The sequence below is a fragment of the Mustela nigripes genome, chromosome 14 (genome assembly GCF_022355385.1).
Source record: "Mustela nigripes isolate SB6536 chromosome 14, MUSNIG.SB6536, whole genome shotgun sequence".
Lineage (NCBI taxonomy): Eukaryota > Metazoa > Chordata > Mammalia > Carnivora > Mustelidae > Mustela > Mustela nigripes.
The window spans coordinates 21,180,762-21,193,559 of NC_081570.1; the positions used below are offsets into that span (position 1 = coordinate 21,180,762).

The 12,798-nt window shown below is 52.4% G+C and overlaps 1 protein-coding gene across 1 annotated transcript in view; it reads left to right on the top strand.

The window, feature by feature from the left end:
* Positions 1 to 3,494: 3,494 nt before the first annotated feature.
* Positions 3,495 to 12,798, top strand: part of OPRD1 (opioid receptor delta 1) — a 39,872-nt gene continuing 30,568 nt past the window's right edge. The window contains exon 1 of the mRNA XM_059376891.1: positions 3,495 to 3,955. Coding sequence (XP_059232874.1) covers positions 3,735 to 3,955 — 221 coding nt within the window. The 5' untranslated portion in view covers positions 3,495 to 3,734. The remainder of the gene's footprint in view (positions 3,956 to 12,798) is intronic.

Genomic DNA, 12,798 nt, shown 5'->3' on the forward strand with positions numbered 1-12,798 from the left:
GGCAGCTAACCTAGTCTCTGGAAAATGGAATAAGGGTAGAAACTCAAGCCTGAGGGCTGTTGAAGATTAAATAAGATACTCCTCAAGGCACTTGGCCCAGGGCCTGGCACATAGCAAGCTCTCTACAAATGGTAGCCAACAGGATTATTTATGAGTTGTCCACGGAAATGAGACCGCTTGTTAAAGATAGACTAGAATGCTCACATTTAAGTCAAATTTCTTTAAACTACTCACTTTGGGACGCCACTGGGGACAGCCCGTTAGATGGCTTTCAAGTTTCCATACGTTCTTTCAATGTCCTCAATGGGGGCAATTCATGGGCACCTGGCATGCGTCTTGATCAGTTTGGGGGGCTCTGACAAAGCACCCTAGACACAGGGGCTTATGAGCAACAGGAATTTCTATCTCATAGTTCCAGAGGCTGGAAGTCAAAGATGAGGGTGTCGGCATGGTTGGGTCCTGGTGAGAACCTTCTCTTGGGTTGCAGACTGCTGACTAGTGTTCTCCCAGGAGAAAGAAGAGACAGCAGGCAAACTCTTAAAAGGGGCAGAGCATAGCAGCACGTGTGTTTTCCTAGGAAAACATTTGGCTCATGCACTTGATCATTTACATATCTTTACCAGCTTCTTGATTGTGAGCTACTTTAGGAGAGCCACGGTCTTACTCATCCCCATGTGGTAACTCATACTCACGTAGCCTTTCTTGGTTGGCAGAGCACCTGCTGCTTCACCAAACCCTCACCCCAGTCCTGTACCTCTGCTTTACAGATGAGAAGACTAAGGCTCAGAGAGGTTAAGGGACTCTTTTTTTTTTTTTTTTTTTTGAGATTGATTTGTTTGAGAGAGAGGGAGCATGAAAGGGAGCAGGGGAGGGGCAGAGGGAGAGAGAGAGAGAGAGAGAGAGAGAGAGAGAGAGAGAATCCCAAGCAGACGTCTCACTGAGTGCAGAGCCTGACAAGGGGCTCAGTCTCAGGACCCTGAGATCATGACCTGAGCCAAACCTAGGAGTTGGATACTCAACCGACCGTGCCACCCAAGCGCCCCAAAGGGACTCTTTTTTTGTCTTTTGCCTCCACCATAGCTGTGGCTTTGCACCATATCATTTCCATTCTGGGGAGGAATTAAAAAAACGTGGGATGCAGTTTTTAAAAATTCCCTTCAGCCCAGTATGGCTGGAGCACACCGTTAGGGTGGGTATGGGGATGGAGTTGGAAGAGGGGAGCTGGATTCCCTGATTGGGGCCAGACTTGGGAGGGCCCCGAGTGCAATGGCAAGGAGTTGGGTAGGCTTGCTTGGTGATAGCCAAAAGCCAAAGGGAGAGGGGTGGAGCTGGCAACTAGCATTTCAGTTCCAAGTAAGATGTGGTTGCAGAATTTATGCAAAGGGTGGTAGTTGCTTAAAAGGACTCCCAAGTCCTTTGTTAAGCAATATCTGTCTTCTTCATCAAAATGGCAGCTCACCAAAGTTGGACTTGAACTTCCTATTCAGTTACTCATCAAGCACTAGGAACTGTACTAAGGTGAGGGTACAGAGATGCACAAGACCTGTTGTAAAGGTGATTAAATATGTGGAAATTCTGTAAAGAAGAGGTGCATGATGCCATGATAACAAAATATCAAGAGCACCTACTCTAGTTGGGGGGGCAGTCAGTGAAGGTTTCGTGGAGGAAGTAATATTTAAACTGAAACTTAAAGGATGGATAGCATTTAGCCTGGTGAATTGGCTGAGCCTTCTGAGTAGAAGAAATAGAGTGTGCAAAAGTCCTGAGGTAGGAAAAAATTTGGCTTGTTGGAAAGGTAGGGAGGAGGACACAACTCTAAAAAAGTAGCCCTCTTCCCAATTTCTCCCCCTTGGCACCAGAGTACCAGGCCCTTTGGGACAGGGACTGTTTTGGCAGCCCTTGTGACCACCGAGCAAAATTGTCTATCTTGGGGCACCTGGATGGCTCAGTTGGTGGAGCATGCGACTCTTGATCTTGGGGTCATGAGTTCAAGCCCCATGTTGATGTAGAGTTTACTTAAAAAAAGAATAAAGTAACCTTAAAAAAATGGCCAATCTGAAGAGTCCTTAGGTGGTTGAGTGGGAAAGCCTTGGGGTCAAAGTCTGCTATAGCTGTTGGAGGGGCTCAGACAGCACCTGGGAGAGGCATAGAGAATGAAGAAGAGGGTGAGCTTGGGAATTCTGGCTTTATTCTTTTTGGGAAAGGGTAAGAGCCTTGCACAAGCTGGAGAGTGATCTGAGTGAAGGGAAGGACCCTTGCCCAAACACTCAAAGAGCATCTCCCAAGAGTCTGGAGCTTGGGCACCCCAGTGTTGTCCCATTCCATTCCCCCTTGGGACTTTTATTCATTTAACCAGTATTTCCTGAGTACGCACTATGATCCTAGACCTCTACTGGGTGTAGCAATGGATCAGGTCTAGTCTTCCCAAGGAGGAAACAAGCTCAGATAGAAATAATTATCATAGGGGATAAAATAGTATCTAGCCTAGACTTCTCATCTGTAAAATGGGGACACTAATAATAGAATCTACTCCAAAGTGTTGATGCATGAGTAGAGTGCTTATCACAGTGCCTGGAACAGAGTAATGGTTGGTAGAGAGAGTGCCTGGAACACAGTAATGCCTAGTAGAGAGAATGTTCTGGGAAGGCTAGGAACCCAAAAAGGAGGATGGCTCTGAACCTGGGCTGGTCAGGTTAGGGCAGGGGTGTGGGAGGTGCCCCCCTTTTCCCTGTGCTTCTATAGCAGCTGGAGTGATTCTTAGGTCTCCTTTTTGTTCTTCTGACCACAGGGTCTTTGCACATGTGGTTCCGTTGTCTAGAATGCCCTTTACTTATTTCTTCACAAACTTAGTTCCTCTCCAGACTTCACATGCTGACCTCTGAGTTTTGTTGGCCCCGCCACAGGAATGCCTTGCTTTCCTTCCTTTTGTCTTCTGTAGTGTGATCTCAGGATTGATTTACCACTCAGCTATAAACCCCAGGAGGTAGGCTTCCTATCTCGGTTTGTGAGCTAATGAACTGATCCCCGATAGTACGCAACTCTAACACCCCAAAATATCTGTTGAGCAAATGAATAGGGTGCAGGAAAATCATTTACAGAGTACCTACTGTGTGCCTGGCACCGAGCTGAGTTTTTTTACCTGGGTCATCTTAATCTCCACAACAACCTTCTGAGTTGTGGTGGTGCGATGATTCGCATTTTACAGTGGAGGAAAATGAGCTTGAGAGAGATTAATTGACTTGCTCAAGGTCACTCTGTTCGTTAGAGTAGGAGCGAGACGTGGGATTCACATCCAGGTCCTTCAGACTCCAAAGCGGCAAGGGGTGAGGAAGTGACCCCCAGCGGGGGTCGGGGTGCACCCGAGCACACGGAGCATACCTAGGGAGGAGTGGGAAGCTTCTTCGGCCCAGCTCCAAGCCGGTGGTGCAGCGTCCGCCCCCGGTCGCGGGCGCAGACTGGCGGCCGCCTCCGGGCCACGTGGTGCGCGCGGCGGGCGCGTCCAAGGATCCCGCAGCGGCTCGGGCTCAGAGCGCTCGGGGCTCAGAGAGCAGCCGGGCGCCGGGGGGGCCGGCGGCCAGGCGCGCGGAGGGGACTCGGGGCCGACCGGGCGGCCGTGGCACTGCAGTCCGTGGCGTCGGGGCCGCGCGGCCCTAGCCTTCGCGCGTCGCTAGCTTCGGTTCTCTGCGCCCAGGGCGCACGGCGGGGAGGGACGCGGCACCCCCTGCCCGGCCGCCATGGAGCCGGCCCCCTCTGCCGACGCCGTGCTGCAGCCCCTGCTCCTCGCCAACGCTTCGGACGCCTTCCCCAGCGCCTTCCCCAGCGCCAATGCGTCGGGGCCGCCGGCCACCCGGAGCGCCTCGTCCCTCGCCCTGGCCATCGCCATCACCGCGCTCTACTCGGCCGTGTGCGCTGTGGGGCTGCTGGGCAACGTGCTGGTCATGTTCGGCATCGTCCGGTGAGTCTGCTGCGGCCTGCTAACCCCCCCAGTCCCCACCCGGGGTGAGAGTGGGGACCGCGGACCGGGGCCCCTGACCTCGGACCTGGGGCTCCCCGCACCTCCACACTTCCTGCAGGGGGAGCCCGGGGCCCAGCGAGGAGACCACTTCCATTGAGAGAAGGACGCTGGAGAGATTGAGAGAGAGAGAGAGAGTGACTATGTGTGTGTGTATGTGTGACTAAATAACATTTGATCGTTCGTTCACATTCCCTTGCTTTTGCGGGAGGCTATGTGGGATAGTTTGGCGACAGTCTGTCACAGTGGGTGATTCTGTGTTGGGGACAGTACACAGGAATTGAGGGTTTGGACCTCTACAAGCCTCCTGGGAGGGGGCCTAAAGAGAGCCAGCTGTCCGTGCAGGTGTGGGGATGGGAGAAGGGCTGGCCGGTCCCCACCACTCTGTGAACACATTGACAAAGTCCCATTTGATGACCATTCTCTTAGGGTTCCTATGATGGTGTGTGCTTATCCCACGCCGTCAGTTGGTGATTCTCTCGGTATGAGACCGTGACTATGTGACCGTGTTGTTTTTTGTCAAGTCCCTGAAACCCGTGGGGGAGGAGAGTACCCGGAGTGGCTTTGGAACCTTCTGTTTGTGCACCTGTGTGCGCATTGGCCGAGGAGGAGCCCGTGGCTCCTGCATACGGTGGGCAAGGGCTGTGGGCCAGCCAGTCCCTCCCCTGCTTCCGTCCTCAGTGGCCATCTGGCCTGGAGCCCTGGGTGTGATTCAGCCAAGTCTCACCCCCTCACAGATGCCCCGTCTCATTCTCTCCTCTTCCCTGACAGGTTTTTCTTTCTGCTGGAGGCAGCACTGGTTTGTCTGGACGGGAGTGGGGTTTGTACTTTTCACCTCAGGAAGCGAAATTCTCTTCTCCAATATTGATGTAGAGTGCCGGGACTTTCTCAGGCAATCTAAAACATCATCGGCTTGCCCGGAAGCAGCCTCCTGACCCAGTTCTGCCAGCTCAGACATGGGCAAAAAGGATCGAAAGGAAACTCCTAGCCTTATAACAACAAAGATGCCCTTGTGTTTACTGACACTTGGAAATGGGTCATCCATGCAGGTTGACTGAGGGCAGAGCCCTAAACCTCTCTCTGGGCTGTGGTGCCACCCAGCAGGGCGGAGGGCAGACGGTGGACTCTGAGGTTGGACTTAGATATGAACTGTGGTGTCAGCTCAGTCACTGATGCCCATCACAGTGGGCACCCCAGGCCCCTGTCCCACCATCCACCTCATCTGTCTGTTTCCCTGTCTGAAGAATAGAGACCCAGTCTCCTCAGGTGGGAGTCTGAACTCCAGAGTCTGGGATCTCTGAAGGAGAGAGTGTTGTGCCCTGGAGCCCTGGATGAGTATGTGGGTATTGAGGGAGCATTGGCACCGTTGCTCCCCCAGAATGAGTGGAGGGCACAGGATTTCCTCTGTTTTCAGTGGCTCACCAGCTACGGTGGGAAGACTCCCTCAAGCATGGGCAGGATGAATCTTTGCAGTGCGTTTTGTCGGTGATTCTCCCTACTTTGTCTTTGGAGGTAGTACAGGCTTTAGAGTAGAGCCAACCTGAGTATGAATTCCAGTGACTTGGTTGCATAACTTACTCTTTTGAGCCTCAGTTTGTTTATCTATAGAATGGGGTAACAATAGAACCTTCTTCAATAAGGTTTTTGTGAAGTGTCAGGGAACAAACATATAAATTGCAGCTGGCCTGGTGCCTGGACCCAGTAAATGGAAGGTGTCTGTGTTATGATGAGAAGGAATTTTCCAGATCCCTTAGAATCTAGTGCTTTTTAAGGAAGGGAGGGTGAAAGAGGCACTTGTCCTAAGGTGGGCCTGAGAATAGCTAAGAGTCCCAGTCCCAGGTTCTGCACATATACCCTCTCTGGGGAGCTCCGGGTGCTGAAGAACGGGGAGAGCTGTGTCAGTGTGTTCTGTCCCGTTCCCAGCTCTTCTCCCGGGACTCTGGTTGTTGGGCTGATGAGCAGAGCTCCTCCACTCCCACTGAACCTGGGGAAAGCCCCTCACTTCTGACAGTCCACTTGGGGAATGTTGTGGGCTCAGTTTTCTAGGGCTGCTTCCAGCCAACCTTCCCCAAATCCCATTGTCAAATGCATCTTGCAAGCAGCAGAGCTAGCCCCCATAGGTCCCCATGTTGCTAAGACGTTTCCTGAGCCAATCATGTACGTGATAACTGTCTCTCTAGGTCTGAATGATTTAATCCTCACCTATAAGCTGGTGGGATAAGCATTAGCATCCTCAATATGATCGCCTCATTTTGCAGCTATGGAATCTGTAGTTCAGGGAGAGGCAGGATTACTTGTTTTCCAGAGGTCCCACAGCTAGCCCCAGACCTGGAGCTAAAACCCTGTTTTTAGGACTTCAAGTCTATAACTTTTTCAAGAGCTGCCTAGGGTAGGGGAGAGTCAAAGAATTGCATGGAAGGAGGGAGCAGAATTCTGTGCTTCCTTGTGTCTCAGGTCATCTGAGAACAATGGAGACAAAAGGATTGTGAAGCTTCACATTATTTGGCCTAAGTATTTTAGGCTGCTGTCCTGGGGGGGAGGACTAATGATGGGGCTGGCACTTAACTCTTGTCCCCTGACAGTGAGGCTAAGGGTAGGGCTGCTGCCTGGTGCTCTGCTTCTGCTGGCAAAGTCCCAAGAGCAGTGGGAGGAGGGCAGCCCAGGATGGAGGGAAGCCCCTGATTTGTCTGCTTTCCTGGCACCCCATGCAGAGCTTGGCACAGCCCCCTGCCAAGCTTGGTAAGTGAGTCACTTGACTGGTTGAACGAATGTATGGTTGAAAGAATGAATTCTGCTTGTCAGTCCTGAGCTTGGGCAGTTGGGGGGCAGGGGCAGGTTTCTAAGGGAAGATCCAGAGAAATCCTTGGGGTGGGAAAGCGGGGTAGTGTGTGTTGGCAGAGATTGGGCTCTGGAGCCAGACTTCTTTAAGTTCCGATCCTGAGTTCAAAACCACTTACTTGCTGTGTGTTTTGGTTAGTGACTTTACTTCTCTGAAACTCATTTCTTCCCTTGTAAAGTGGGAGGAGCAACAGCGTGTCCGAGGCTACGGTGAGGGCTGGAAGGGTTGCAACTAAGCTATTTACCTCCTCTGAGAAAAGGGATTGGCACTCTGTGAAGGAATGAAAAGAATGAACTCATTCAAGAAAATTCTATGGATACACTGGGCTAGATGCTGCGGTGCAGTGGTGAGGAAAAAAATACACGGTCTCCGCCCTCATGGTGGGAGAAATGACAATCATCAGCTAGTCATCCAACGAACTTGTATTTGTGCTGAGGGAAATGGAAGAGTAGGTGGGCACTTGGGGAGCCCACAGTGTGTGTGTGTGGGGGGGTCTCACTTGGTCAGGGAGCTCTGAGAAGACCTCTGAGGATCTGCAGGATGAGGAGTGGGTAGCTCAGTAAGTAGCTGAGGGAAGAGCCTCTGAAGAGAAGCCTAACACAGATGAGGGGCTGAGAAAAAAGAAGCTCAGAATTCCCCATCGTGAAGCACCCTTCATTCCTGCTTCCCCCACACTCCAGCCCTCTACCTACTTCATGGACCCACTTGAGAAGCCCACTCGTCCTTCTGGATGCATGAGAGGGGCCTCTGGGAATTGTGCTTTTAGCGAACAGCCTCTGGTCCCCAAGGCTTCTGTGAAGTATGAGCAGGATTTGGGGGACATATGGTCCCCAGGCAGAGCGTCACCACTTAGTCCCACAGTGTGAGTTCAGCCAGTGGTGCGTTCACCACAGCGGTGACACTGTGGGTCCTCAGAGCAGATGCCTGACAAGCCCTCCTTCTGGGTGTCTGTGCCCTGAGCAGGGCCGCCATCTCAGAGTTCTCACTGGTGGCCCACTGGGTAGGGCAGAGTGTGGAGGGCGTAGCAGACCCCCATCTCTGACAGGTGACCCCGGATGTCTTCCTTCTGCATGGCCCAGGACTTCCTGGTTTGCCTGCCCCAGAATCCAGGCAGGAGAACGGAGTCGATGCTTTTCTCCATGGCCTCCTGTCTGTTCCGTAGCCTGCCCTGTTTCCCTGCCTGCACCTCTCCCTGTCCCGGTTTCAGCAGGCTCGTACCCTGCTGTGTCTCCGACCCCCCTTCCCTCCCCTACCTGCTCCCTGCATGTAATTGGCCTCAGCCTGCCTCTTCTTGACTGTTTCAGGCCCTGTGCTTCTCTGCCCCTCGGTCTCTCCCTTGGCCCCTCTCTCTTCTGACTTCTCCTCAGATTAGATGTGGGCTCTGCTACCTCCCAAGGTTTTTAGTGAGCTGGACTGCCACCCTGCACCTTGGTTTCTTCATTTATAAAGTGTGGATCAGAGTACCTGCCTCAGACAGACAGGACGACATTAGTCAAACAGCATGTTTATCCCTCCCATCGTGAGCGCCTCCCTCCCGGGAGGGGAGGCTGGGCTGGGCAGCCTGGCCTGGGCTGGGCTTATGGCAGATGAATGAGGAGCTCTGGCTGTCCCTTCCCTCTACGACTGGGGTGCCAGGGGTTGCTGGGACAGGTCCTCAGGGGTTAACTTTGCAAGATTGGGAGCTCCGAGTCCCCACCGTTTTTCTTTGGAGGCCCAGACCAAGCCCCTTGGCTTCTTGTCTTCCTCCCCTCTCTTACCTGGGTTGGAGTCCACGGACCCAGGGTGCCCAGGCCTGGGGAGACAGAGAGATGCCAGTTCTTAACCTCAGCTCGACCGCATCCCAGCGGCGGGCACTGGGGCGAACAGCTTGCCCTCCCTGAGCCTCATGTCTGCCTCTGTCACATCGGGGTGATCAGGGTAGATTTGGGGGAGGGTTAGAGGAACTCGTGTGTGTAAAGTCTGCACCGCAGCACCCAGTATCTAGTAGGCCCTCAGGTGTGCCAGATGCCATGATGAACCAGCACCCTGCTTCTGTGCCGGGAGGCAGTGCGGCACCCCGGGGCCTCATTCTTTACATTTTCTGTCTTTGGCCCTTGCCTGCTTCCCGAATTATCTGCACATCTGCTTATCCAACATGCATTTGCTGATGCTGAGCCCTGCCAGGCCCGTCCGGCCTCAGCTCGCTGAGCCCTGCCAGGCCTGTTCGGCCTCAGCAACCAGGGCCCAGACCTGCAGCTGGAGCTTAGGCACAGCCTCTGGCTTCTCACACCACCCGGTATCTGGCGTCCTGGAGCCACGGGGGTCCAGGCCAGGCCCCCTGACCCAGCCAGAGGAGGTGTTGCCTGTGCTGCATCGTGAAGCGGCAGGAGCAGTTGACTGCTTGGAGAGGGGTGGAACATTCCTGGCAAAGGGAACAGCATGAGCAAAGAGAGGTTCCCAGGATCTCCCAGCGCTGCAGAGGGCCGGGAATTTCACCTTGGGGCGGAGCTGAGTGAATGCCAGCGGCCAGGGTGGCTGTCAAGTGGGAAGGCTGCAGGGACAAAAACCGGACCCCAAGCAGGTACCCCTTCAGCACGGTGTGGTTGTCAGGCGCACCAGCTGAGCGTTGAGCTTTGGTGTGCCCATTCTGGTGGCGAGGGGCCAGGGACAGAGGAGCAGCCCAGAGTCAGGCCAGCATGGTCATGGTCGTGTCAGGGGCCTGTGGCTGTACTGAGGCAGGAGTTGCCGGTCCAGGCCATGGGAGCTAAGGCTGGGTGGGCTCTTGGGTCCCATGGTAAGGTGACCGTTCTGGGAAGTGAGGGAGCTTTGAACCACAGACCATGGGGAAGAGGACTTTGGAGCAATCTGTGTTCAAAAGGATGAATGGGGTGCGGGTGGGCCTGGGGTGGGACAGAAGGGGAGGGCCTCAATGAGGGGAAATCCGAGGCCTGGCTCAGGGTGATGGAAGAGAGCTGTGCCACTTTGTCGGGGTCACTGAAACCCTGGCCTCAGTTTCCCCTTTCTAAAATGGAGTGCTGGGGCACCTGGGGGCTCAGTCAGTTAAGTGTCCAACTCTTGATTTTGGCTCAGGTCACGATCTTAGGGTTGGGAGATGGAGCCCCCGCACTGGGCTCCTTGCTGGATGTGGAGACTGAATAGGATTCTCTCTCTCTCCCTCTGCCATTCTTCCCCTCCCTTTCTAAAAACAAATAACAAACAAAAAACCAATGTCCTTTTAAAAATAAATAAATACATACAATGGAGTGCTGTTAGACCTTCCAGAAGGCAGGAGGCTGGGCCAGATGACCCCTCAAACCCCCCCTCCCCCAACCCGAGCAGGGAGAGCAAGCAGTAGCCCCAGCTGGCATCCCCCAGTACTTCCTGGCCTTGTCCCCCTCCCGCACTTCTCAATTCTCAGGTTCATTTCCTGGGGAGTGTGTGTGACTCACAGAGACACTGGAGGACACCCAGAGTCCCCAAGGGCACCAAAAAGCCTCTCTCGAGCCACCGCTGTGGGCCAGAGGCTTCTCCATACCCACGACGGCCCTGCAGAGGGCGCTGTGGGCTCTCATGGATAGATGAGGACAGGAAGGCTCAGAGGGAGCAGCTGCCTGTCACGGTCCAAAAGGTGCCAACTCAGGTCTTTCCGACTCCAAACCCACTCCATGTCCCCTCCACCACTTGTCCACAAGGCTCATGGAGCGAGGACTAGTGACGTCCAGTTAGAAGAAGGGAGAAGCGGGCCGACTGCAGCCTACAAACCTCTGAGGCCTCTGCGTGACTGACGGTGGGTGACAGCCTGGACCTCGGAGCCAGAGTGACCTGGGATCCGGGCCCAGCTGTGCTGTTTCCTGGCAGAGCGAGCCTTAGCCACAGACAACCTCTCCGAGCCTCAGTTTTCTCATCTGTGAAATGGGAGTAGCATGAGAACTTCACAGGGTGGTTTTGAGGCATGATGTGAATGAAGGACTTCAGCACAGAAGCAGGCATTTGGCAAGTTTTCTTTTCTTTTTTAAAGATTTTATTTATTTATTTGACAGAGAGAGATCACAAGTAGAGAGAGAGGCAGGTAGAGAGAGAGAGAGGAAAGCAGGCTCCCTGCTGAGCAGAGAGCCCGATACGGGCCTCGATCCCAGGACCCTGAGATCATGACCCGAGCCGAAGGCAGCGGCTTAACCCACTGAGCCACCCAGGCGCCCTGGCAAGTTTTCAGTAAACATTTTCTTTCTTTTTTTCCCCCCTAAAGATTTTATTTATCTATCTGACAGAGAAAGAGAGTGAGCACAAGCAGGGGGTAGGGATAGCAGGAGAAGGAGACTCCCTACCGAGCAGGGAGCCCAATGTGAGACTTGATCCTCGGACCCTAGGATCATGACCTGAGCTGAAGGCAGAGCCACCCAGGCGTCCCTCAGTAAACGTTTTCCATCATCGCCTCCCTCCCTCCCCCTTCCTTCCTCTCTCTCTCTCTTTCTTTCTTTCCAGATTTTATTTGTTTGACAGAGTGAGAGTACAAGCAGGGGGAGTGGCAGGCAGAGGGAAAAAGCAGGCCCCCCACTGAGCAAGGAGCCCGATGTGGAGCTCAATTCCAGGGTCCTGGGATCATGACCTGAGTTAAAGGGAGATACTTAGCTACTGAGCCACCCAGGCGTCCCCATCATGTCTGTTTCAAGGGCTTGCTTCTCATTCTTTTGATTAGCATTTATTTTTATTTTTTATTTTTAAAAAGATTTTATTTACTGATTTGAGAGAACATGAGTTGGGGGCTAGGGGAGGGGTGGGAGGAACAGAGCAAGAGGGATAAGCAGACTCCCTGCTGAGCAGGGAGCCTGACACCACATGGGGCTCAATTTCAGGGCACTGAGATCATGACCTGAGCTGAAAGCAGATGCTTAACTGACTGAGCCACCCAGGCGCCCCATCAATCAGTATTTATTGAGCCCCAGAGGAACTGGAATTATTGGGTAGATTGTATAGGGAAGTTTTATTAGCTCAATATTAGAAATTTTCTTTTGCTGTAAAGGTAACACAGTTATTTCAGAAAATATGGAGAAGTTTAACTAGAGATATACATTACCCATAATCTCACTACAAAGAGAAAAGCATTGTCATTTGGGTGTATTTCCTTCCCATCTCCCTCTCTCTCTTTTTGCCCGTGTGTGTGTGTGTCTTAATGATATCAGGATCACTGTATTGGAATAGTGATCATGTTATATATTATACTTTGTAAGCTGCTTTTCACTTGACATTATATCATGAGTGTGTTGTCACGTTCTCAAACATCCTTTGAAAACATGATTTTTTTGATGGCTGCATTGTATGAATGTGTTCTATTGGGGGGGACTTATGTTATTTCCAGTCTCATGCTGATCTAAACAATGCATCTCGAACATTCTCAAACACTTAGATTTTGTATATGCCTCTTATTATTTATACAAAGAAATTTCCAATAGTCAGAGCTCTCCAGGGGTGCCTGGGTGGTGCAGTTTGTTGGGCATCTGACTCTTGGTTTCTGTTCAGATCATGATCTCAGGGTTGTGAGATCAAGCCCCTGCATCAGGCTCTGTGCTCAGCAGGGAGTCTGCTTAAATTTCTCTCTTCCTCTCTCTGTCCCCACCTGACCTGTATTCTCACATGTTCTCTCTCTCTCTCACTCGCTTGCTCAAATAAATAAATAAATATTTCTTTATCTATTTATAATATTTATTTATTTAAGATTTTATTTATCTGTCAGAGAGAGGGAGAGAGTGCGTGCGTACCCATAAACAGAGGGAGAAGCAGGCTTCCTGCCAACCAGGGAGCTCGATGAGGGGGTCAATCCCAGGACTCTGGGATCATGATCCAAGTGGAAGGCAGACGCTTAACCAACTGAGCCACCCAGGTGCCCCTAAAATAAATAAATAAATCTTTAAAAGCTGTCCAAATGGGTGTGGGCTGCTGTGTAATGTAGGGAGCTTCCCATCTCTGAAGG